This window comes from Kogia breviceps, chromosome 10 (assembly GCF_026419965.1).
Source record: "Kogia breviceps isolate mKogBre1 chromosome 10, mKogBre1 haplotype 1, whole genome shotgun sequence".
Lineage (NCBI taxonomy): Eukaryota > Metazoa > Chordata > Mammalia > Artiodactyla > Physeteridae > Kogia > Kogia breviceps.
The window spans coordinates 24,697,257-24,723,125 of record NC_081319.1 but is presented as its reverse complement, the minus strand read 5'-3'; the positions used below and the strand labels follow the sequence as shown (position 1 = coordinate 24,723,125).

Below are 25,869 nucleotides of genomic sequence, written 5' to 3'. Positions count from 1 at the left end.
GGAGCTGGGAGGTGAAGAAGAGGGGAGGAAAAAGTCCTGCCAGTATTTCAAAACCTCGACTACATGAAGGGAATATTAGCTCACTGAAAAAATAAATAGGTAATTTTAATTAACTAGAGAAATAAGAAATCCCTCTAGCAGCTAGACCTTATTTTAAATTATCCAAATATTTTTTATTTTATATGTTTTCAGTGTCTTCTTTTAATAAAAAAAGCTTTATTTACATATGATTGACATACAAAAAGCTATAGATATTAATTTTTCAACTTTACTGAGGTATAATTGACAAAACTGTAAGATATTTAAAATTCACATTGTGATGATTTGATACACATGTACATTGTCAAAGAATTCCTTCCATCTGGTTAATTTTTTTAAATGGTGATAGATATTTAATGTATATCCAACTTGATATGTTTGGTTTTCTGTTTCTTCCTTTTAGTTCGGGAGAACCTTAAAATAATCTCATTCTCTGAAAGAAAATCAGAAGTCCAAAAATGAGAGATTGGGGCAGACACAGGGCAGATTCCAAAACTTCATAGTCCTAATCATGGCTTTGACTTTACACATGCTCTGACTTCAAAAACTCTTTCATTTAATTTACCAAACATTTAAGAGCACTGCTATCAGTCTCTTACTAAAGATTGCCAATGCATCCAGAGAGGACAGGTAGGATGAATTACTGGAACACAGACTGGGTAAGCAAACAGGAGGCTGGATTCTTGCATTGTCTAGTGAGCTTATTAACACACACTACTCCTCAGTGTTCTCATCTGCAAAATGGGGAAGATAATACTTAGGCTGCCTATCCCTCAAGATTTCCAGGAGCTTTATAGGATACATGTGAAAATGATTCATAACCGTAAATAAACAGGTAAAACATTTTCATTCATGGTAAATCAGAAACTTCCCAGCATTTACATACACAGACACACTTGGGAGCATTTGAAGGTGACTTTGACAACATAAGCTCATGTCAAACATACATTCTGGAGCTTATTTTAAATTACACATGCATTCAGATTTATGTGCCTCCCTCACTGTGTATATAACCAGTCAAAACCTTTGAGGCTACAAAGGGCTAATAAACTTGACTTAAAACACAAATAACACAGTGGATGAGCCATGCAGATTCTGGAGTCAGACTTTTTTGGGCTGAAATGACAGCTTTCACCCTCACTGGCTTTGTGATACTGGACAAGCGATTAGACCTCCCTACTCTATGCATGAGAGCTTAGCAAAGTGCCTGCCACGGAGCACTAGGGAACCATTAGCTCTTTTGGTAATATCATTATCTCTTGACATTCCAAAGCAATATTTTATCATTAACTGCTAATGAAAAAGAAGCGTCAGCAGTCTAATGTTCAACAATAGGGAGGCTGTTGGGAAAAGAAGCTTAGGAACACAATTAAATATCATTTGTGGTGTCTCTTAGAGGTGGTTAATGGATGGATCAGCGACTTTTTAGTTGTGGTGGTTTGTTATATATTTTTTAAGCTGTCTATAATGAACAAAATACTTTCACAAATTATTAATTTTTTTTTTTGCGGTACGCGGGCCTCTCACTGTTGTGGCCTCTCCCGTTGCGGAGCACAGACTCTGGACGCACAGGCTCAGCGGCCATGGCTCACAGGCCCAGCCGCTCCGCGGCACGTGGGATCCTCCCGGACCGGGGCACGAACCCGCGTCCCCTGCATCGGCAGGCGGACTCTCAACCACTGCGCTACCAGAGAAGCCACAAATGTTTTAATTTATTTGTATAAATAACTGTGTGCTTTGCCCAACAATGTAAGTCTACCTTCATGAAGCATACATAAACAGTGTTCTCTCTCCAGGGCCTCCTTTAGGTCTGTAATTTGAGCATAATTTGTAGGAGACTGTCCTACTGCCTTGTGTTTAACAGTCAAGTTATACGGTGAGAACCTGGGATGACTGCTCATTGCTCAGCTCCTGCCTCCATCTTTGGTTGCAGGAAGGCAGGAAGGAAGGCAGGAAGGCAGGAAGGCAGGAAGGCAGGAAGGAAGGCAGGAAGGAAGGAAGGAAGGAAGGAAGGAAGGAAGGAAGGAAGGAAGGAAGGAAGGAAGGAAGGAAGGAAGGAAGGAAGGAAGGAAGGGGCGAACTCCCCAGGAGGGAGACCTCCTGGCCTTAAACTCCCTGCTCTTTACCAGCAGATAGTGCTAATGTTATTTAGGCATGTTATTTAGACATTTTGTGCCCCCTTCAAAAGACCCAAGCAGAAGTCAGCTGAGAAAGTACCAAGAGCCTGTTATTAAAAATATCCTGGTAAATATCATTTAAAATAGATCCATAGTGTTTGTACATTTAAATCTGACACTCATGCCTCTATCACAAATGGCTCAATCAGGAGTCAAGACTTCATTATGGTACTTCCACTCTGTGCTCGAAGCAGCTGGTGGACTGATACTTAAAAGAGTTTCGGAGCGCAAGATGCTTTGACACAGCTAGCTTGATACACATATCACAGACTGGGTAGTCTCAATTATTTGAAAGAATTCATATGAGTCAGGGTATGACATGTCGTCAGCTGTCATACTTGTAGTTTGGTAAGTGAGGAGGCATTTATTCAAAATATCCCTTCTGTATTGAAGATGGCCCATCACTTGTATATCTCAGAATGAAGTCTCTCTCCATGCATCTTAACAGGCGCCACTTGGCTTTCTTTTTTTGTGCAGAAACTAATGATCAGACTGCCTTTAGCAATGATGACCCAGGCCCAGGTGTTTTTTTTTTTTTTTCCCTACACCAGGAGTTCAAGTAGGGATGTTATGAGGTCAGATTTTCTGAGGCCTGGCTTCTAGAGACAGAGGTTTACAGTGGTTAGTAATTGGAAAAGCATCAAGACCTACACTCAACTATCCCTACTCTGTTCTTGCTTTGTGTACCGAGAAATTTACTTAGTTAATGGAGGACAAATAAAGGCACCCAAGCTTCTTGGGGACCATCCAGTCAGCTTGGCAGAACTGCTTCGATGCATGTTACCCCCAAGGTCTTTCTATTTCTGTGACCACATCTACATTTTGGGGTTATATCATAATTTGCTATTCTTATTTGTTGGAAGATCAAGACATTAAAATAGTGGCTATTTTTTTTTTCAAGAAGTATTGATTTCTTTTTTCATAATCTGCTTTCATTTCGGTAAGGACTACTATAAACGGATAAACTATTTTGAAGTGGATGAAATTAACTGATTTCAATAAACAAATATGTAGCAATGGGTAAATTTATTCCAGATATTGCAACTGTAGGTCAGCCACTGGCCTAATCCATTCTAATTGAGAAAATGGAAATTTTCCTGGACTCGAATTCTTAGAGCTGGAAGGGGGAACCTAGATGTGATCTGATCCTAACCAGTCATTTTACAGATGAGAGCAGTTAGAGACTATGTTCATAATAAGACAGCTACCATGAACAAAGCTAGGACAGCAAGCCAGGACTCCTCCTTTCCCTAGTGCTTCTTACGGAAGGGTTGGGCTACCGTTACGATGATAAGCCGTCAAAACTTTTTTTAAATTGTTGCCTTGAAAAATTTTAGGCTTCAGAAAGGCCCATACAGGCAGGAGAAAGCATTCAACTAACACAAACTTTTCTGTAAATATTCTAGTAGACGTGGTAGCACAAGGAGGAAAATACAAAGCTGTAACTAAAATATCAAAGAAAATAAGTATAGGAAAAACAGAAAAAACAAGTGGTCTTCAAAGTCACAACATTATCGACTGGAGTAATTCATGTCTTATTCAGCTGCGACATTCTGAGTTACTATATAAGGTCAAACCCCCATAGAGTCAAAAATATTACTGAACAGAGTTCTGGGTCACTGCACTAACCCAAGGAACATGTATCACAGCCTCTGTGAACGGTGCCTCCAGGGAACGTGCAATTCCTAACCTGTACATCCTTATTCAGGGGACTTGTCCTTGAAGATCCCCTCATAAAATACAGCCTACCTAAGCTTGGGCGTATATAGCCCCGAATATATATATATAAATATAATGCAATGAGTAATATATGCTATATAATATAAAATACATATGTAGTATATAATCTTACAGTATTTATTACTTTTTCATCTTTTCCCTCTTAGGGAATGTAGTACAATTTGCATAAGTTAACACATGATTTATTTCCACTGTATCTCTACTTGCAAAGGCATGAGGAAAAAGGATGCTGCTAACCGTCCACACAGCATCAAGTGATATTAGACTACTAAACAAATTCTCCTATTTGTCTTTAAGAGCAATCAGCCATAATTATGGAGCAGTGTCAATACTAAGTAATAAATGACACAAAACAGATTCTTATGGATATCACTGTGAACAGAAAGAAAGGATGCTGATTATTCTTGATTTCCTTCTACAAACGCTGCCCTCCTGCCCCTTTAAGATGGCTGGGGGTGAAGTTAAAATACTCTTGCCAAGAAGCATGAAAAACAGACCAGGGAAAAGACCATCTCCTTCCCCAAGCACCTTGTCCTCAGAGTGTGAATTCTGGCGATCCTTCCAGATTCCTCCTGAGAATAGAAACCTTCTTGTAACTCTTCACAAAAGCCTCCCCCCAGCCCTCTTTCCCTAAGTCCGTCGAAGGAGAACATCATCTGGTCTTTACCTGTAAAGCTACTGTTCATTTCAGGAACATCATCCTCTGCCTCATTCTCCGTGTGGACTATGCCAGCATTTTGCATATCATTGTAGGACTTGGTTCGCTTTGGGGTTGACTGCTTGGAGCCAGAATGAAGGCTTTGCAAGGCATCCGTCGTGATCACTTTCCCACTGAGTGGCTGGCTAGGAGGTTTGGGTGTCCCATAATAGTTTCCTAGGTGATGGAGAGACACATTTGCATGTTTCAGAAAGAATACTTTGTTTTTCTCAAGACTGCAAATCCAAATCTCTCAGCCCATTAAAAAAAATTTTTTTTTAACTAGAATACCAGAACAAACTGTATTTCATTTCTGGAATGGGTTAGAAAACATGTCGGTCCTACCCAGTGAGACATGCTGATTTCGGAAGCCACGAGGAAAGCTGCGTTGTGATGGGGGAAGGAACCTACTAGGGCTAAAAACAAAGGCGTCTGTGCTGAATGGCAGAGCTTCATCCTCATTACATTTGAATTTCAATCGGTCACCTTTTTACATATATGCACCAGCATAATGCGGAATCCAATTTAGAGAGGGTGGCACACAAAATAACAAATTCATTACTGCCGGCACCCTTACAGGCCAACAAAGTTGAGGTCACCCTCCATTAATAAGGGGACTCCTCAAGAGGGAACCAGGGCAATATTTTTTTAAAAAGGAAAGTGAACACCACGTGGCACCTCTTTAACTGAATGGCAGGCCTGACTCTCAAGGTCATGTGTGGTTGGAACAAATCCTCACCCAGTTTTAACAGGAAACTCTTGTGTCGACAGTGGCACAGTGGTACCCCTCATGGGGCACTCGTTTAGTAAGTGCCCGTTTTCACTTTTCGCCACTTCCTCCAGAGTTTGCTGCAGGTCTGACCTGTGTGCTAAGTGACTCTGAGTGGTACCTGGATGGGTTTTTACATTTTAATTTTTATCTTAATATGTGCATATTTTTAATGTGCAGTAGAAAAATCTAACTAGTAAGTGATGGTGGTAAAATGTAACATTTACTTCTAAAACTTAAGAGATAAAGCAATACTTTATAAAATTGACTTTTTAAAACTTGCAGTTAAACCTGAAGTTTAAAAAAGCAGCTATATTTAATAAGAAATTAATTGAGTAAATAATAGCAATGGTAGCGATGAGTTTCCTTTTGAACACCTAAGGTAAAAATTGAGTTCTTTTAAAGAAAACTTCAAGTAAATAAAGATACTATGTTCAGATATAGACAAAATCATGAAGGTGAGTCATGAATGGCCAACGTTTGAAAAATACAGCTTATAATCGATAATATTCAGTGACTATATGATAAAAAAACATCAACTTCAGAATGCCATTGATCCATTCACCCTCTCACATCAAAGGAGTAAGGCCAGGAAGATAGATCATACTGAGCCCTTCAAAAAATCGTAAGTAGGGACTTCCCTGGTGGTCCAGTGGTTAAGAATCCGCCTTCCAAAGGAGGGGATGTGGGTTCTATCCCTGGTCAGGGAACTAAGATCCCACATGACTCGGGGCAACTAAGCCTGCGTGCCGCAACTAGAGAGAAACCCCGCGCACCACCAACAAAGAGCCCACGCGCCACAACAAAGACCCAGAGTAGCCAAAAAAAAAAAAAAAAAAAAAAGCCTAAGTAACATTTGTAATTCTGTGCTTAGTAAAGAATAATTTGTAAATAATAAATCCTGTACACAGTTTCTTCCCAAGAATCTTACCGCATTGTCTAACCTCAGCACATAATTATATAAAATACACATTTTATTATACAAGCACAAAAAGAAAAGGAGACAGTAATATGCTGCTCAGCATGAGACACATAGGTGATAAAGAATTTATATCCATTAAATTTATCTTTAAAATTAAAATTTCTTTCTTAACACTCTTTCCCTAAATTTTTTTTTTTTTTTTTTTGCGGTACGTGGGCCTCTCACTGTTGTGGCCTCTCCCGTTGCGGAGCACAGGCTGCGGATGCGTAGGCTCAGCGGCCATGGCTCACGGGCCCAGCCGCTCCGCGGCATGTGGGATCCTCCTGGACCGGGGCACGAACCTGCGTCCCCTGCATCGGCAGGCGGACTCTCAACCACTGAGCCACCAGGGAAGCCACTAAAATATTTTTTGAATCATCAAATTTATGAGTATATGCACCCACTTTCTTTGAGAGTGGTGTAAAGGGGAACCCTGAAAATGCATATTAAAAAGAGCAGTAGACAACCAGGCACCATGTTTGAATTTGAAGGAAACCAAAGAGAAACCTGATAAGTGCATTCTGGTGGCTTGTATTCAATTCAATCATTACAGTTCTTTCACAGAAGGTAATATTTCAACCTCTTCAAAAAACTTCTTTCAGGTTTCCAACTTAAAGGTATAGGGATTGAACAGAACTAGCCTGAAGAAAAGGCATCCATGTGTGTTCTTAGGGACTTAACACAAGCACAGGGAAGAATGAACACAGGTATGAACCAAGACTCAACCCGCATTTCTGAAGAGGTTACAACCAAAGGATGAATCGTGCCTTTGATGAAGGTGGAACACAGCCACAGCGTTGACTATTTTCATGAACTGAAGACTGTTAGTGAGGTTTAGGTAAGTAAAACAGCTAACTATTTACACAGGAATCTTCACCGTGGACAAAAGATAGAGACAAACCTCTAACGAATATGATTCTAATTCCTTAAGATCACTATTATACCAAAACATCATGTACATTTTTGAGTTAGAGGTTAAAGTAAGACCAATGTCTGCAAATAAGAATCTTACACTGAGGGCTTCCCTGGTGGCGCAGCGGTTGAGAGTCCGCCTGCCGATGCAGGGGACACGGGTTCGTGCCCCGGTCCGGGAAGATCCCACATGCCGCGGAGCGGCTGGGCCCGTGAGCCATGGCCGCTGAGCCTGCGTGTCCGGAGCCTGTGCTCCGCAACGGGAGAGGCCACAGCAGCGAGAGGCCGGCGTACCGAAAAAAAAATAAAAAAAAATAAAAAAATCTTACACTGAAAGATGTGATTAAAAGATAGGACCTTTTATTCATAATTTTATAATTATAATTTTGCAATCATTATCACTCATTTTCAGTGCCATTAAGCCAAGGCAATGTTCATGAAACTACTGTCATTTAAAAATCAGTTAAAACTTAGGCATCCTCAGTTTATGACAGAAATAAATGTTTGAAAAAGAAAAGTTCTAGTTAAATTTGACAAATATGTGTGGATTTTCCCCAGTTGTCAAGTTCAGGGTCTTTCCGAAGTTAATAAATGATTAGCAGATTTCTCAATGCAATTATAAACTCCCCCAAACAACCCACTTCTTCATCATTGTTTCCTCTTTCTGGAAATTAGTTTTAAGATCAATTAGAGACAGATAAAGTACATATTATTAGGTTGAACCGTACATAATTGCTGTTGTAAAAGACAAACTGCCGAATATCAGCAATTTCAATTGGGTTAATCTAATGTATAGGCATTGGCAGCGCTCGGCACATGGCAGTGACAAAGAACTTGGAAGAGGACAGCCTGGGATTCAAATGTCAACTTCACTGCTAATTGGTTATATAACCCTGGCCAAGGCATTTAACCATTTTTTAAAAAATCTTCATCCTCTTCTGTAAAATTGGGAATTTTAAGAATACTGAGTTTCTACCTAGGGTGCCCATTATGAGAATACAATGAGACAGTCCATTTCATACCTTTAGCACACATAAAAGGCTTCACTACAGGGAGGCTTGATAAAAGCTACTTAATGTTAATAGTGTATGTTTCTAATCTTTAAAATGAGGTTCCTTACACCTTGTTGGAAGGATTAATGAGACAATGTGTCTGAAGTGCTTGCCACAGGGTAACTGAGTACCAATCCTTTACTGATGTAAAGGAACAAGCAATGCCAATGACCAAATAACCTTGGTCAAGTTATTTACTCTCAGTCTCACTTTCTCTGTGAAATGAGAATGGTAGCATGAGCTCTAACAACATCAGAGGATTATCATGAAAATCAAATGATGTAACTTTCTTGAAGGTATCCTGTAAACTACAAGGTATTATAACTATGAGACCGTGAAATTATTCAAACTTCTCCAGCATTTCTAATTTCCCATATTGCCTACAACCTTTACAGAAAAGCTTCTATCTCGTGGTTTGCTAAGGGCACAGGGTTCAACTTTCCTTTGCAGATATATTTTTTAAAATGATCCGAATCAGTGACCAACATTTAAAAACTGAATATCCCTGATTAAAATCTGTATATACTGGGAGGTGCTGCTTGACAAACTGTAAGGTCTGGTTCTTTGGATCTGTCTTTTATAGGCAATGTTGGTGACAAGTGCGTGACCAAATTCACCAGGAACATACCCACTGAATTAAGGATTTCTGCACAAAGGTTTTGGCTCCTACCCTTGGTCTGCCCAGCCCTTGCCAGACAAACACCTGGGCCCCAATCTAGAAGAGTGCCCTAAGGCTGATGCAATGCAAAGGTCTGGGCAGATAAAGGGGTATGCACACAGCAGGGACAGAAGAAAACCTTCAACTTCAAAAATCCTCTGTAATTCACAGACTGGTCTTTGAGTGAATTGATTTTGGGTGAATCTGGTTTTGGCCCCTGCACTTTTGGCTGATGGGGTCATGCCATGATCCCACATTGTCTTTCCATGCAACCAAGGGGAAGATGGCTCATGCACTCCCGCATCTGCCACAGTTCCCACCAGCACTGCCTCTACCAGCCCTATACACTCTCTCACTCCACCTGCCCGGACGCCCAGGCACTTAAATTCAAAACCCCGCCCTTTCGGGAAACTCTCCACCTTATCAATCATTTCCGCTCTCGTCACCATCAGACCAAGCCTAGCCATGGGAGAAACACAAACCTTACAGAGAGTATGCACAGGAGACTTCCCGTGATGAATATATGAATCGCTTAATGGTACCAAATAAAAATCATTTGAAGAATTATAAATGAATAAAAGATTAATTTGGGTTATCACGTGGCTGTCTGCATCGTTTCTCCTGACCATCTCACAGTCCCCATGTTAGCCAACACACATCTCCTGAGGTAGCCGGGCTCCCTCCCAAGTGACAATGTGTGTGTCCTGGCTACTACTTCCAGAACTGGTTCTACAATACAACTCAGCAGGGAGGGTGGCTGGGGAGGGAGGGGAGGGCAGGGAAGAGGCAAGAGAAAGCCATCGCCGGCCTTAATTAACACGCACACCCTTTGGTCACGAGGAAGCCAAAGAAAACATTTTCTGACACACGTTTAAAAATTAATGTGGATTGCAAATCAATTTTTAGAGCTTGATAAAATATTGAAGGAGGACCGTAACCCTGAGTTTTAGGCCAGAACGAATCAAATCCTTACAGCCTCTTGCTTTGTACAAATTTAGTATTCATTCATTCATTTCCTTACCAAGAACCTCTTGTTATGCCAGGCACTATGCTGGAAAGGTGAAAATGGGACTAAAACATGATCTTCACAAATGTTCTGCATGGTGTACATTGGTTTTTTAAACTTTGTGCAAATAATAGTAACATTAAATGGAGATTCTCTTTCAGCAGGTCAAGGTGGGGCCTGAAATTTTGAATCCTGCTGAATTTATCAGACTGTTTCATGAATCAGTACCTGTCTTTACCTCTAGACTGTAAGCTCCATGAAGGCAGGAGCCACATGTGTCCTGTGCACCACCGCGTTCCCAAACCAAACATGGTGCCAGGAGCACAAGTGTCACCCAGTGACTCTTTTTAGGATGAGTAACCGAACAAGTAGAGACAGTACCCGTGAATCCCAGCTGGGGATGCTCCTCAGTACCTACAGTGTGGAACTGGTTTTTAATAGCCTGACGCACAGCAGTTTCTCTCCAGTCCATCAATTCTATCTGAATGATCTCAGATCCACATCACTTCACTCTGACAGCTGCTTGCTCAACACACAACAGACTCCCCCGTTTGCCACAGTTCCCACCAGCACTGCCTCTACCCGCCCTATACACTCTCTCTCACTCCACCTACCTGGACGCCCAGGCACTTAAATTCAAAACCCCGCCCTTCCGGGAACCTCTCCACCTTATCGATCGTTTCCACTCTGGTCACCATCAGACCAAGCCTCGCCATGGGAGAAACACAAACCTTACAGGGAGTGTGCACGGGAGACTCCCGGCATCATTGCTAAGAGACACGAACCTGACCATCCCGTAATCCCCATGTCAGCCAACCCACACTTCCTGAGGTGGCGGGGCTCGCATCACTTTCTTTTTACTCTTCCTTTTCCGACCCACTCCCCCTAACAAATCTATGACATACATGCACAGAAGGACAGTAAGCCCATGTCCTATGGTTACAGGTATGTTCTTGCCAGTGCCATTTCCCTTTGAATTTAGGACCAAAAAAGGGCAAAATAAGTTAATAGCTTTGTCACCCTAAGGTAAAGGACCTCTCTCTTTCCAGCCTCAGTTCTCATGGTATAAAGACTAGTATCCACCTAACAGAGATAGATGTCAACAGACCATGTGTATAAAGCACTCAGCATTGTGCTGGCACAATATTAGCATGTAATAAACCCCAGCGTCTCAAATTGCGCCTGATGATGTGAGCAGATAACAGCTCTATGTAAAGGATGGCATTGTTATCAAAGTATGTATTTAAAGAACAACATTAGGGTTTGCCTGGTGGGGCAGTGGTTAAAAATCCACCTGTCAATGCAGGCGACACGGGTTTGAGCCCTGGTCCGGGAAGATCCCACATGCCGCGGAGCGACTAAGCCCGTGCGGCACAACTACTGAGCCTGAACTCTAGAGCCCACGAGCCAGAACTACTGAGCCCACATGCCACAACTACTGAAGCCCTTCTGCCTAGAGCCCGTGCTCAGCAACAAGAGAAGCCACCGCAATGAGAAGCCCGCGCACCGCAACTAGAGAAAGCCTGTGCGCAGCAACACAAAGCCAACTCAGCCATAAATAAATAAAAAAATATATTTATAAAGAACAACATTAACAAAACGTTACCTTTATTGTGCACCTACCAGGTCACACTACCCAGACATTCACTAATTCTAATCTTTAACAATCCTACAGAAAAAAAAAAAAAAAAAAAACAACCACCCATCAATATTCCCATTTGCAGATGAAGAAACAGATTCACACAATGCATAAGTGATGGCTGGCATTGAAACATGGATCTGTCCCAATCATCTGTGCTCTCGACTCCAGGAATTGCTGGGGATCTCTGAGCAGAAAATTAAGTGAAACGTTCCTGGCCTCAGCCTCCTCGTCTTCACAGGCAGAGGAACGGACAATTGTCGCACAGATTTTCTTTGGTTCTTTCGTTACCAACAGAGAACACTGCATGGTGGAGTTTGCCAACAGAGCTTATCCCAACAGACGGCTGCTGAGGCCTGCCAAAGAACAGGACTCCAGATGGTCTCGTCTTCCTCAATGACAAACAAGAACTCTCTTCACCCCTGCTTTATCTCCGTGTCCCCTCAAAGTAGACCCTTGGCAGCTGCCTTTTTCTGCTTCCTTCTAGGAAGCAGAACAGTCCCATTATTGAAGGCTGACACCCTCCCCCTTCGTAATTAACATGCAGAGACATGCAACCCATAACTCCAATTGGAAATGTCACACTGGCAGCGCACTTCCATGCTGAGGGGCAATCTTTGCAAGGCTCAAAGTGTATAATCAGCCTCTTCTACCCAGAGGCATTTGTAAAACACGCACGTTTGGAACTACCCCACGGAATAGTTCAGCCCTTGTAAACTCTCTCCCGGAGAAGCCCCAAGAGCTGGCTGCGGCGGCAACCTGTCTTACTGAGCACACATGTCAACACGGAAAAAAAAAAAAAAAAAAGGAGAGCAAGGCAAAAAGGAGATGGCGCCGCGGATTTATTTCAACAGCCTTATCAAATACGTTAGCTCAGTGTCACAATTAGGAAGTTGGGCCAAGGAGGAAAGACACATTTAGTCTTGTCTTCTTTGCCTTGCCTTGATGTTGATTCCATCCAGTGACAGAATGAGGAGTTGGTTCAAATTGCAGAGCCAACACCAATTATGAGCTCCACTCACAACACTCATACCTTGTGAGGGGCAATAGTTAGGTTCCTTACACAGTGAGGAAGGGCCTCTACTCTGTTGGAGGGTACGTGTCATATACCAGGCATTATAGCTGATGGGGGTGGAAATTTTCATCATGGAGCCCCTGATCCCGCTCCCCCTACCACACACACCAGATGTGGCCTTTTCCAGCTCTCCTTATCTCAGCAAACGGTGCCAGCATCTACCCAGTTTTCTAAGACAGAAACTAGGGGTCATCCTAGGAAGAATATCATCACCTGAATCTTCTACTTCCTTCTTATGATAACCAATTCCCAAGTCCACATAAACATCTCATACTGTTCATAAAATAATGTGTAACTCCTCTAAAAATTACAGTATTTTCTAAGATACTTACACTAATAAAAGAGTATACCCCCCCCCCGCACATACACAATCACACATATATCTCAAGATTCAGTCAACTTATCACCACCACTACCAATGTAGTCTAAAGCTAACTCCATGTAGGGCTGCCAGATGAAATGCAAGACTGGTATTCTGTATTTTTATTTGCTAAATCTAGCAACCTAACTCCAGCTCAACCACCAGAGCTTATCTCCATACTATAATGCTTCTCCATGGAAAGCATTTCCCAACCCCAAAGACATCAAATCTCCCCATCATATGGTCTCCTTTAAATATCCTGATACCTGTAACATACATAACAAATGTATATTTATTTCTGAGATTGTTTGAATAATGTGTCGCATGAACTAGACTGTAAGACCCATAAGGGCAAGGCTCATGCCTGGTTTTGCTCAGCATTTTATCTTTAATGAGTAAGTGAATGAATGTACAAACTAGTAAGAGACTCTACAAGAAAAGTATCCATTTCCAGGCAGCAGACTCAGGAAAGACTGGCATCCCAGTCCTGCCTGGGACATGACTTGAGTGAGGGGCATTTGGCCGGGTTTTGTCCCCAATTCTCCTTGGTGTCTTAGACCAGCGGTCCCCAAACTTTTTGGCAGCAGGGACCGGTTTTGTGGAAGATAATTTTTCTGCGGATGGGGGTGGGGAGAATAGTTCATGCGGGGATGTGAGCGATGGGGAGCTGCAGAGGAAGCTGGACTCGCTCGCCCGCCGCTCGCCTCCTGCTGTGTGGCCCGGGTCGTAACAGGCCGCGGACCCATACCGGTCCACAGCCGGGGGTTGGGGACCCCGTCTTAGACCATTCTCTCTCTGGATCTCAGTTCTGTCTTCTGAAGAGATGAGATCTACTGCTTTTCCACCTTTAAAGTTTTACAGTCTGGCAATTCTAAACCCCAAACGAATATTGGACCTGAAGGAATATTTGGAAGGTTATCAGACCTTGAGGTTTTACTGGTTGACTCTACTTGTCTACCCTATCATATGTCACGGAACGTACATACAGATCACCTCTCTCCTCTGTAGTAACATACTCTTTGGCAGGATTCAAAATTAAGCTTTCCTAACGGAGCTTACCTTTTTTTTTTTTTTTTAAACATAAGTAAGGAATTTTATTAATCTTATTATTAATTAATTAATAATTCCTTGCTCCCATATTACTTCGATTGCACACTTCCATTATTTCTCTGGTTATTTCTACCTCTATTGTATAATAGCAGTGTCCTTTCCCAAGTCTAACATACCCGGAAGCACTGAATGTTGGTTGTTTGGGTTGTGGATGACTTGTTTTATTTGGTTATGTGTTTTGAACGCCTCAGGTGATTCTGTCTTTGGAAGGTGGGTGGGCCACAGACCACCTCCATTGCCCCAACTCCATCATCTGTTTTCCACAAACACAGATAAGCATTCACTTCTCAGACCAGTTCAGCAAAGGTGCCAGTTCTTAGGTTCTTCGCAAACCAATTACCCTGTCTACCTAGGCTCCTCCCCTCCCCTCCCTCAAACTCTGGGTAGGTGGGTCTCAGAGAAGAAATGAGCTGCCACTCTAAATCTTCTGGAGTATAATGTCCCAGATGGAGAATCTGTACAGTTTTGCAGTGAGCTGAGATCTTCCTTTCCTAGGCCCCATCAGTCTAGCTCTTTTCCAGAGAGGGCTGGAGAGTAATTTAACACTGCCACCGTCCACCTGTGCACAAGAAGATGCCTACAGCCACTCCAGTGATGATGAAACAGCCCACCAGGATGCCCAGGACCAGCGAAGTGTAGGAGCGGCCTATTTGGCTTCCTTTCAAGTTGTTCCCGGTGATGTGTTTCTGCACGTGCTGCACACAGGTGTCCTGCAGAAATTCCCACAGTTCGTACCGAGTACGACTGTACTTGTTGAGCTGCTCCAGGGAGTAGGTGACCACATTGGAAGGTGCCTGAGGTCCTGCCATCCATGAGGCTGTCATCGGTTGGAAACTCATAAAGAAGCTCACATTCACAGCCACTTTGAGGAAGACACGGGCTTTCAAGCCCCCAGGAGGCAGCTCACATCCCAAGAAGCAGTGAATGGTCAGAGGAACTGTAGATGGGTTATTCAGGGTCAGGGGGCTATGTGGAAGGGTGTCAGGTGTCAGGGCATGTCCGCCAGGTGGAAGTGAGCTTTCAGGGTTCAGGGTGGATCAGGGACAGGGCCTATTAACAGGGGCTACCCCAAGGTCATGCCAGCAGGAAGAGGAACTGACGGACAGTACAGTACGTCAGCTACGACACCCACTCTTCTCCAGCCTCAATCTCCCACCCAGCAATCAGCCCGGAGCTTAACTCTTAAAAGAAGTGCTTAACTCTCTGAAGTCAGATGAGTGAGAAGGGAAGGATCTTCTTGAGTAGGTCCTCACCCATCCTTGCAGGAGCTTTCTTTCTTCAATATACACAAATCATTCAATGTGATACACCATATTAACAAATTGAAGGATAAAATTCATATGATCATCTCAACTGATGTGCAGAAAAAGCTTTCCACAAAATTCAACACCCATTTATGATAAAAACTCTACAGAAAGTGGGCAGAGAGGGAACTTACCTCAACATAATAAAGCCCATATATGACAAACCCACAGCCAACATCGTTCTCAATGGTGAAAAACTGAAAGGATTTCTACTAAGATCAGGAACAAGACAAGACTGACCACTCTCACCGCTATTATTCAACATAGTTTTAGAAGTTTTAGTCACAGGAATCAGAGACAAAAAAATAAATAAAAGGAATGCAAAAGGGAAGAGAAGTAAAGCTGTCACTGTTTGCCGATGACATGATACTATACATAAGGAATCCTAAAGATGCTACCAGAAAACTACTAGAGCTAATCAATGACTTTGGTAAAGTAGCAGGATACAAAATTAATGCACAGAAATCTCTTGCATTCCTATACACTAACGGTGAAAAACCTGAAAGAGAAATTAAGAAAACACTCCCATTTACCATTGCAAAATACCTAGGAATAAACCTACCTAAGGAGACAAAAGTTTCCTGTATGCAGAAAACTATAAGATACTGATGAAAGAAATTGAAGATGATACAAACAGATGGAGAGATATACCATGTTCTTGAACTGGAAGAATCAACATTGTGAAAATGACTATACTACCCAAAACAATCTACAGATTCACCAAACTACCAATGACATTTTTCACAGAACTAGAACAAAAAATTTCACAGTTTGTATGGAAACACAAAAGACGCCGAATAGCCAAAGCAATCTTAAGAAAGAAAAACGGAGCTGGAGGACTCAGGCTCCCTGACTTCACACTATATTACAAAGCTACAGTAATCAAGAAAGTATGGTACTGGCACAAAAACAGAAATATAGATCAATGGAACAGGATAGAAAGCCGAGAGATAAACCCACCCACATATGGTCACCTTATCTTTGATAAAGGAGGCAAGAATATAAAATGGAGAAAAGACAGCCTCTTCAATAAGTGGTGCTGGGAAAACTAGACACCTACATATAAAGGAAAGAAATTAGAACACTCCCTAAAACCATACACAAAAATAAACTCAAAATGGATTAAAGACCTAAACGTAAGGCCAGACACTATAAAACTCTTAGAGGAAAACCTAGGCAGAACACTCTATGACATAAACCACAGCAAGATCTTTTTTGACCCATCTCCTAGAGAAATGGAAATAAAAACAAAAATAAACAAATAGGACCTAATGAAACTTAAAAGTTTTGCATAGCAGAGGAAACCATAAACAAGACAAAAAGACAGCCCTCAGAATGGGAGAAAATATTTGCAAACAAAGCAACTGACAAAGGATTAATCTCCAAAATATACAAGCAGCTCATGCAGCTCAATACCAAAAAAACAAACAATCCAATCCAAAAATGGGCAGAAGACCTAAACAGACATTTCTCCAAAGAAAATATACAGACTGCCAACAAACACATGCAAGGATGCTCAACATCACTAATCATTAGAGAAATGCAAATCAAAACTACAATGAGGTATCTATCACCTCACACTGGTCAGAACGGCCATCATCAAAAAATCTACAAACAATAAATGCTGGAGAGGGTGTGGAGAAAAGGGAATCCTCTTGCACTGTTGGTGGGAATGTAAAGCAATTATAGTCCAATAAAGATGTTAAAAAAAAAAAAGAACTGCCCTGGAAAATATGGCAGCCATCAGACACACAGGACTATTTAAGGCTAAATTCGTTTAAACTATTAAATTTAAAATCAGTTTCTTAGTCACAAAAATCACATGTGGCCAGTGGCTGCCATGTTGGACAGCTCAGAATACTGAACACTTCCATCACTGAAGACAGTCTTACGGGATGGCATTGGTTCTACAGGAATCAAGAAATGGTTCCCTGCTCCTCCATCTCTAGGACCAACATTCTGACCTTCTCTTGGTTCATTGAATTTGCTCTCTCTGAATTCAGGCTTTGTGGCTGGTGGTGAAACATTGAACTCATGAGATCTACTGACGAGCTTCAGGTCAAAGGCCACTTCATCCAGCGGACCGACTCTGATGCGAGATTCAATGTAGCACCCTTGCTAGATGCTTCTGGGGGCACCCTTGCAGTTTCCTTCTCAGAACATTCATCACATCTCTTGAAATCGTTTAAATTTAATTTGTCTCCCAAGACTGAGGGTCCATAGAGACCCTAGAGCCACATAAGGCTGGGTCTGATTCCCAGCTCTATCTCAGGCTCACTCCAAGAACTAAGCAAAGACAACGGGCATTTCTGGGCCTCATACTCTTCTTTTGTAAAATGGGGATAAATTGTACCCAGCTCATAGGATTACTGGGTAATTAAGTGAGTTGGTATACATAATGCGCTTTGAAAAGCACCCAGCACATAGTGTACACTGGACAAACACTGGCAGAAATAAATAACTAAAGAGCATAAGCACCTTCAAAGGCAGAGCTGCTTTGGTCTTCTGCCCTGTACATCACACCCTGTGCCTGGGGACAAAGTTGAAATGAACTGTGTGGGCACAGAAGGGCTGGCTTTAAAACTGCATTGTCACAACTTGCTCTATAGATCTACTCAAAACAGTATATAGTGAGATATTTGTACAGGGATGTTCATGTCAGCACTGTTTACAAAACACCAAAAAAAGTGGGGAGAGGGGCATCCAAATGTCCATCTGTAGGGGACTAGTTAAATAAACTACATATATTCATACAAAGGGATATGCTGCAGCATTTATAAAGAATGAGGTGGAACTGTGTACTTAACACACCTCCAAGATGTGTTAAATGCTATGGACAAGAATGCAGTGAAATAAACAAGTATACATATGTTTATGCCGTATATGTCTAAGTTTTCTGAATCTCTGCACTAGACGCTCTAACAGCGGTTTCCTATGAGGAGGAGGAGAATCAATTTAGACTTAAATATACTTAAGTTCTTTACTCTACACAGAATTCCATCATGTACATTCATGACTTTTCCTTAAAACTGTGTAAAAGTCTTGCTGTGAAGAGTAATTTGTGCTGTGATGTCTTCCTTCCTCTTTGGAATCAGGACAGGCCAAGTGGGAAAAAAATGTGAGAGGGGAAACAGACAGTGAGTACCTGGGAAGTAAATAAAGATATTTTACTGGTAAATCCACTGGTTTACTGACTAGGAGAAGGGGGAGGGAATCCATCCACCAGGGTGGCAATTTCAGACCGGTCGTGTGTGTAAATATAAGAGCTAACATGCTGATGGAGGGTTTACATGTGTCAGATGCTGTGCTCAGCCCTTTCCAATTATTGTCTCTTTTAATCCTACCTATGAGAAAGCACTATTATTATCCTCATTTTACCGAAGGGAAAATGAAGACAGGCAGCATTAAGCAACTTGCTGGAGGGCACACAGCTCAACAACAGAGGGACTGAGACTCAAACTCTGGCAGGGCCACAGCCCAGCCTGCATGCTTGTTACTATCCAATAGACAGAGCTGCCATCGAGGGGCTAGTCCAGGGGGAGCAAAGACAGAGAAATCTCTTGAAGATCTATCCTGCCCTATTCCTGTGACAGCATCCAGCATTACATAAAAATTCCATTTTGCTTTCAGCTTATGAGAGTCAACACAATATATTCCAGTTGCTTCCAAAAAATTATGAGCTGTCTCATCTGACAGGGAAATCATACAGCTAAAAGGTCAAAAGGCTGAAGAACACAGTCAAATGGCTGAAAAATGGAGTGGATTCATATGTGGCAAAAGAGAATTTCAACTCCAAAATAACTGAGCGACATTCACAGAAAGACGGTTTTGTGGAAGGATGATTAGACATTTTCTGAAAACCTTGTTCCTGTTGCTACCCACCAGGAAGTTGGGTGAAAGTACTAATGAGCTATTTTTACAACTCTTTAGTTACATCCAGGATCTTCTGGGGTTTTCAAGGAAGTACATGGGATCTGAAAGTCCAACAACTGTGTTTGTTTCCTGGCAGCTGCATAACCTCGAGAAAGTTCCTAAATGCTACCTGGCCTCAGCGTCCCCATCTAAAAAGTCAGGGATAATAGCTACCTCCGTCAAAGTGATCAAATTAATGGGAAAACAAAGTGACTCCACCTATGTATCACTTGTAACATAACCACCTCAATGAAATGAGTTGATTTCCTTTGTTGTCCCAGGCAAGCTGTTGTCTAACCACATACTTTTCTTTTTCAACCCAATACTCCTTGGCTTTCCACAACCACTCCCATGCTTAACCTCTCCAAAAAGGCAAACAGATATTTTTTTATATTAGGGGCACAAGCTCCCCTGATGGGCATAATAACTGATGTCAGATAGGACAATTCACTTTCTTAAACCAAAGAGGATCCACACTTGCTCTATTCTTAGCCCCACTTGAATTTTTAACTGGATTCACAGTTATAAAACAACACATTGAGGGCTTCCCTGGTGGCGCAGTGGTTGAGAATCCGCCTGCTGATGCAGGAGACACGGGTTCGTGCCCTGGTCCGGGAAGATCCCACATGCCGCGGAGCAACTAAGCCCGTGAGCCATGGCCGCTAGGCCTGCGCGTCCGGAGCCTGTGCTCCGCAATGGGAGAGGCCACAACAGTGAGAGGCCCACATACCGCAAAAAAAAAAAAAAAAACAAAAACACATTGAAGAAGCTCTTGGTACATCCACTCAGGCCCCCATCCCTTCCCTCCCCCCACTCCGACACCTTAACAAATCATTCTTGCCTCGGGCATTCTCAGATGCCCTCCCAGCCCACCAACTACCAGTCACATCCCAACACTTCAAGGAAACTACAACAACTGATAATCAGCAATACTCAAAGCAAATCTTCCTGAATTCACAATATAGGAACTTGATTAATACCTAACCAATGTTAACTGTATATTCACAATTTGAAAATAAACAGTACATACAAAGATAACGCTCTTCCCTGTCCCCCTGCAAAAAATATCAAACCAGAATCAGCATCCCTAAGATTTATGATCATTAGTTAACTATTAGCCACTGCCCGGAACAGGAGTGATAATCATATCAAAGTTATAACACCCCTAAGAAAACAACCGCCTATTTCGTATTCATCCTTTGTTTTTAAGTCTCATCTTGAAAATGCCACTGGGATCGTCCGGTAAGTCCAAACTTTGAGTTTAGAAAAAGTACATATAATAACTTGACCTACTTATTATTAATAGCATCATAGATGCCCTTCTGTCTCAAATAATAACACTCAACAGAGCAATCAAGCTATAATATTGTTTTCAGAAAATATAAGTTTAATTTCCCCCCTACATTTGGCTTTGAGCTTGCAATCTGATTTGTAGGATCTCATCCTACTGATTTATTTTCACCTGTGTGAAATGATTTCTATCCACGTTATTCAACACAGCTGTATTTTGAAATATTAAAAATGTTTATCCAAAGGGACCAAGTTAAATAAATTATGATCCACCTATTTGAAGAGATTACACAGCCACTTAAAAAAGAAAACAAGAGGGCTTCCCTGGTGGCACAGTGGTTGAGAGTCCGCCTGCCGATGCAGGGGACACGGGTTCGTGCCCCGGTCCGGGAGGATCCCACGTGCCGCAGAGCAGCTGGGCCCGTGAGCCGTGGCCGCTGAGCCTGCGCTCCGCAATGGGAGACGCCACAACTGTGAGAGGCCCGCGTACCGCAAAAAAAAAAAAAAAAAAAGAAAACAAGAAGTGCTCTATTACTGAACTGCGAAGACCTGTAAGACATACTGTTATATAAAAGAGCAAAGTGCCAAATAGCATGTAGTGTATACTACCTTCTGTATAAAACAAGGAAGAAATGAGAACACACACATAAAACACATATGAGTATGTGTACACTCGCACATGTGTTTGTATTTACATTAAACAGTTTCAGAAGGGAAATCAGAAACGAGTAACAGTGGTTGTAATATCTGGGGAAAGGAGAAATGGAAATGAGGCAGGTGGAAGACAGATCCAGGAAAGAGCTTAATTATCGAATACTTCTGAAATATTCTGCTTATGAACCATGTAAATGTATCATCTACTCAAAAAATACATTAAACAGCAATTGGTGGTGAAAAATGACATTCCAGTCCCTTGAGATTAAGACAACACTACCAATAAGGTCATATTTTATGACTGAATATGATTCTTCTTCCTCTTCTTTCTTATACCATACATGCCCACATTACACACACACACACACGCGTGCGCGCATATGTTTAAATCAATAAATTAAAGGAGAAAACTCCTCGAGTGAAAAAAAACACATTATTTTTAAAGTGCTCCACAAAGCCTTATTCCATATTCCATATATTTTATTATTATTACTCCTCTTAAGGTGAACTGCAGTCTCCTATAGATGTTCAGACTTCACTAGTCCCCAGAATCTTTGCCTGGATGGCCCTGGATCCTCTGCAGCACCCAGCAGAGAGGTATCCTCACCGCTGCCATACAGATCAGCTCACCTTCATAGGTGCCGACTTCTAGAAGAGTCCCGCTCTGCTCGAGGTCCAAGAACTCCTTCACAGTCAGAAAGTTATAGTCCACGCCAGGCACCTCTCCTTCTCTGGGAGACCGGGTTGTGCCTGCAGCAGACAAGACAAAGGCACAAGAAATCATCAGTCCACTGAAACAGGAAGCACCCCATCCAGGTGTAATTAAAATAACCTGTTCAGTAAGCTGGAGTACCTAAACTGACAGACCCACCTACTGAGACAGGGACCTGGCAAAGACAACTTCTTTCTAGCAGAAAAGTATCCTCACTTCCATCCTCTGACGCCTGGGCCCCTCAAATGCAAGAAAGAGAAAACCAAGCACAGCTAGGCAACCCAGGGAGATTTTTATCACTTAACACATGCACTGAATGAAAAGGGTGAACTGGATTTTATACAGATGACATTCACAATTCAGCAGCTTTTAGGGATCCAGTAAGTTCTAAAACAGATATCCACCTTAAGCTCTAAAACAGATATCCACCTTAAGCTCAGAGCCTAAGGGGTTTATATTTTTATCATAGGCCTCAAAATTCTTGCGTTCCTCAACACATCTGGCAAGTTCCAAGGTAATAAGCCCTTTGAAGAAAATGACACCCACTGCATAAACACATCACTAGAGAAATTCAATTGCCCAAGATCTGTGGCGGGATACCTCCCAGGGATTAAAATGTTGCTGCTCTCCATGTAATTAATACGTTTCGCAAAAAGAGGCCACCCATAACTTCTGATGGGAGAAAAAGGGCACTGCGTTTGCTAGAAAATTCTCCCCCTGAATTAATCTCGTCGTTCTCTCAAGGACTAATAAATATAACGATTCTTCTTATGAAATAACACAGAGCCTCTAGAATATTTAAGTCACCCAGGTCAGGTGCTGGGCGGGAGACCTATCAATTTAGCCCAACCTCACCGCAAAGTGTGGAAGGAATATGGTTTATACACAAAACAAAAAAAGAAAATGAACCAAGAAGCAATTACATAGTGTATACCAGGAACCTATGTTCAATGTTAGGAGAGACCAAAAAAGAGCAAAACTCATGACTTGGGCTCCTACATTCAAGTGAGGGGATATGATCGACATGGGTTCATTCTGCGAGGCACCATTACCTGTGGCGCTTTCAGGTCAATGTTTCTTTAATATAATAAGCAGGGATTTTCCCCTAGTCCTAATTCTCCTGAAAACAATGAAATAAGCAACTGTATGTTAGCTCCAGCGCTCATGGCAGATTAGCCTCTGACCATGTCAATTTCCATGCACTTACAGTGGATACCCAGAATTCTCTTAAATCAAAAAACTCAACACTTGTTGCATATTTCATTCAGGCGAAACACATTTTTAAACAAGCCCTGTTTTTCTATTATCTGAAATTTTGAGTGTTATAAACAGCTGCAAACTGTCCACAGAACAATTATATTACAAATGTTAGCTTCAGCCCAGCATGCTGGGACTTTCTGGTAAAGAAGCCTGCTTGTAGAGTGTCCAGAAGTCCACTCTTGTAGTGGATCCTAATTTGTTCCCATTTCTGGCTCCCCGGACAGATGATGACAAGGTCATTGAGGTGCTTCACAATGTTTATATCTATGGTGAATAGATATGGTGGGTATTCCAGAAGCGTAAACAGTACCATTTACTGTTGTAGAGCAGGTATATAGAATGGGAATGATGAATTCATAGTCTGTCGGGCTCACCAGGCTGTGGTCTTGGGCATGTTCCTGAGCTGCTGCTATTTCTCAGTTTCCTCACCTGTGAAATACGGATAATAATACTGTCTACACTATAGGTTTGTTGTGTGTATTGAGTGGGATAAGACTTTTAGAAGGCTAAGCTCAATAACTGCTACCAGATATATACTTTATGTTACTATTAGAATGAAATGAGTTGGTAGATTATTATAGTTCAAATTTATATATACATATAATTATATATATTAATACATTACATATATAATTACATGTTTCATTTTTTTCAAGAATTATTCACTAAGGCCCCAATACCTGCTGGGCAGCAATTTAGGCACTGGAGAAGAAGCCAAAGCCCCTACCCTAATGGAATTTATATTTGATTATGAAAGACAGATTATAAATATGTATATGGATATACCATAAAATTTCAAGTGTTTGAAAATGTCTTAGAGGGAGAAAGCAAGGTGAGGAGTAGAAAAGCTACTTTAGACAGGTAATCAGGAAAAGCCTGGCTAAGGAGGTGCCATCTAAACTGAGAGCAGCACAAAGGTGATGGGAAAGGCATCCCGGCCTGGGCAAAGGCCAAAGGCTTAGAAGTAGGAATAGATTTAGCATGTTGGGGGAAGGGCAAAAAGTCCAGAGTTAACTGTAGCAGAGCAATGGAAAAGAGGTTAGAAATGAAAGCAAGTGGCCAGATGATGCAAGCCACAGCAAACATTTCACATTTTATTCTAAGGATGATGGGAAGCCACTAGAGGGTTTTGAGAAGGATAAGTACCATGATTTATTTTTAAAAGATCACTGAGCTAAGGGCAGAAAACAGGCAGAGTAGGAGGGTGAGGCGGGCAAAAATAGAAGCAAGAAGACAAGTTAGTTGGCTACTACAGTGTCCAGGTGAGAAAAAAAAAAATCAGGGCACAGACAAGAACAGCAGACAAAGGTGACAAGCAGCAGCGAGATTTCTATTATGAATTGTAAACATTTTAAACAGCTATAAGACAGTCCACAGGACAGATGTATTAAAAGTACATCAACTCATCATGCCATGCTAGGTCTCTATTTTATTTTATTTTATTTTATTTTTTTTTTGGCGGTACGCGGGCCTCTCACTGTTGTGGCCTCTCCCGTTGCGGAGCACAGGCTCCGGACGCACAGGCTCAGCGGCCATGGCTCACGGGCCCAGCCGCTCCACGGCATGTGGGATCTTCCCGGACCGGGGCACGAACCCGCGTCCCCTGCATCAGCAGGCGGACTCTCAACCGCTGCGCCACCAGGGAAGCCCATAGGTCTCTATTTTAAAGACAGAACTTGTTGATGGAGTAGATGGAGTGTATAAGAAAAACAAAAGAATAAGCACTGCCATCTTATTCTTTGACCTGGGCAAATGGGTTCTGGCATTTACAGAGATCAAGAAGATGGCGGAAATGGTTTTTAGGGGACAAAATTTAACAGTTCACTTCTGAACATGTAAAAAGTATGAAATGCCTATCAGACACCTGGATGTAGAGAGCTGTGAACAGGTGACTATGTAAATCTGAAGATCAGAGTTGTGGCTGGGCCCTGAACTTGGGAGTCATAAGTAAACCACTGGCATTTGAAGGCAAGAGACAGAAAGAGATAATCGAAGGGGAGAGAGAGTATAGAAAAAGCAGCCAAGAGGTTTGACTTAAACACAAAAACCTTATAATTTTTAGAAACTGAGAAGAGGAGGAAGATCCTCAGAGGAGACTAAGAGACAATAGTCAGCAAGGCGGGAGCAGAGGAGAAGCGTGTGATGTCTCAGAGCCAAGTGTAAAGGCTGTTCGGCCGGCTACTTGGAAAACACAAACAGTCTACATCATCCTGGGAAATTCCAGCGCAGGGCAAGAACAGAATCTCTTTGAAACTTGCTGTGAAAGAATCTGTCCTAAATATGTTTTATATGGCAACTCTCATATTTGGCCTCCATACCAAACTTCTATTAACTTAATCCACCCGCCCCCAAAATGAGGATAAATAAGACCAAACAAAAGATTTGTTGGGTTTTTTAAGTCTTCTACACCACACAGTATTGGTGTTTTTTTCCCTCCTATAACCATCTTTAATCTTTGTCATTTCTTCCCATGTTTTCTGAACCAATTTCTCAGTGCAACTGTAAAGACAACAATAACCCCTGGGTCTTAATTTCCTGAAA

General features: G+C 41.9%; 1 protein-coding gene across 25 annotated transcripts in view; it reads right to left on the bottom strand.

Moving 5' to 3' along the window:
- MAGI1 (membrane associated guanylate kinase, WW and PDZ domain containing 1) overlaps positions 1 to 25,869 on the bottom strand; it is a 618,261-nt gene that overhangs the window by 118,058 nt on the left and 474,334 nt on the right. For 24 of the 25 annotated variants that reach the window (XM_067043710.1, XM_067043713.1, XM_067043703.1 and 21 more), the window contains 2 exons: positions 21,987 to 22,106; positions 4,624 to 4,830 (listed from right to left, as the gene is read on the bottom strand). In XM_067043710.1, the coding sequence (XP_066899811.1) occupies positions 4,624 to 4,830; positions 21,987 to 22,106 (327 nt within the window). The remainder of the gene's footprint in view (positions 1 to 4,623; positions 4,831 to 21,986; positions 22,107 to 25,869) is intronic. The other variant, XM_067043711.1, reaches the window with a different exon arrangement.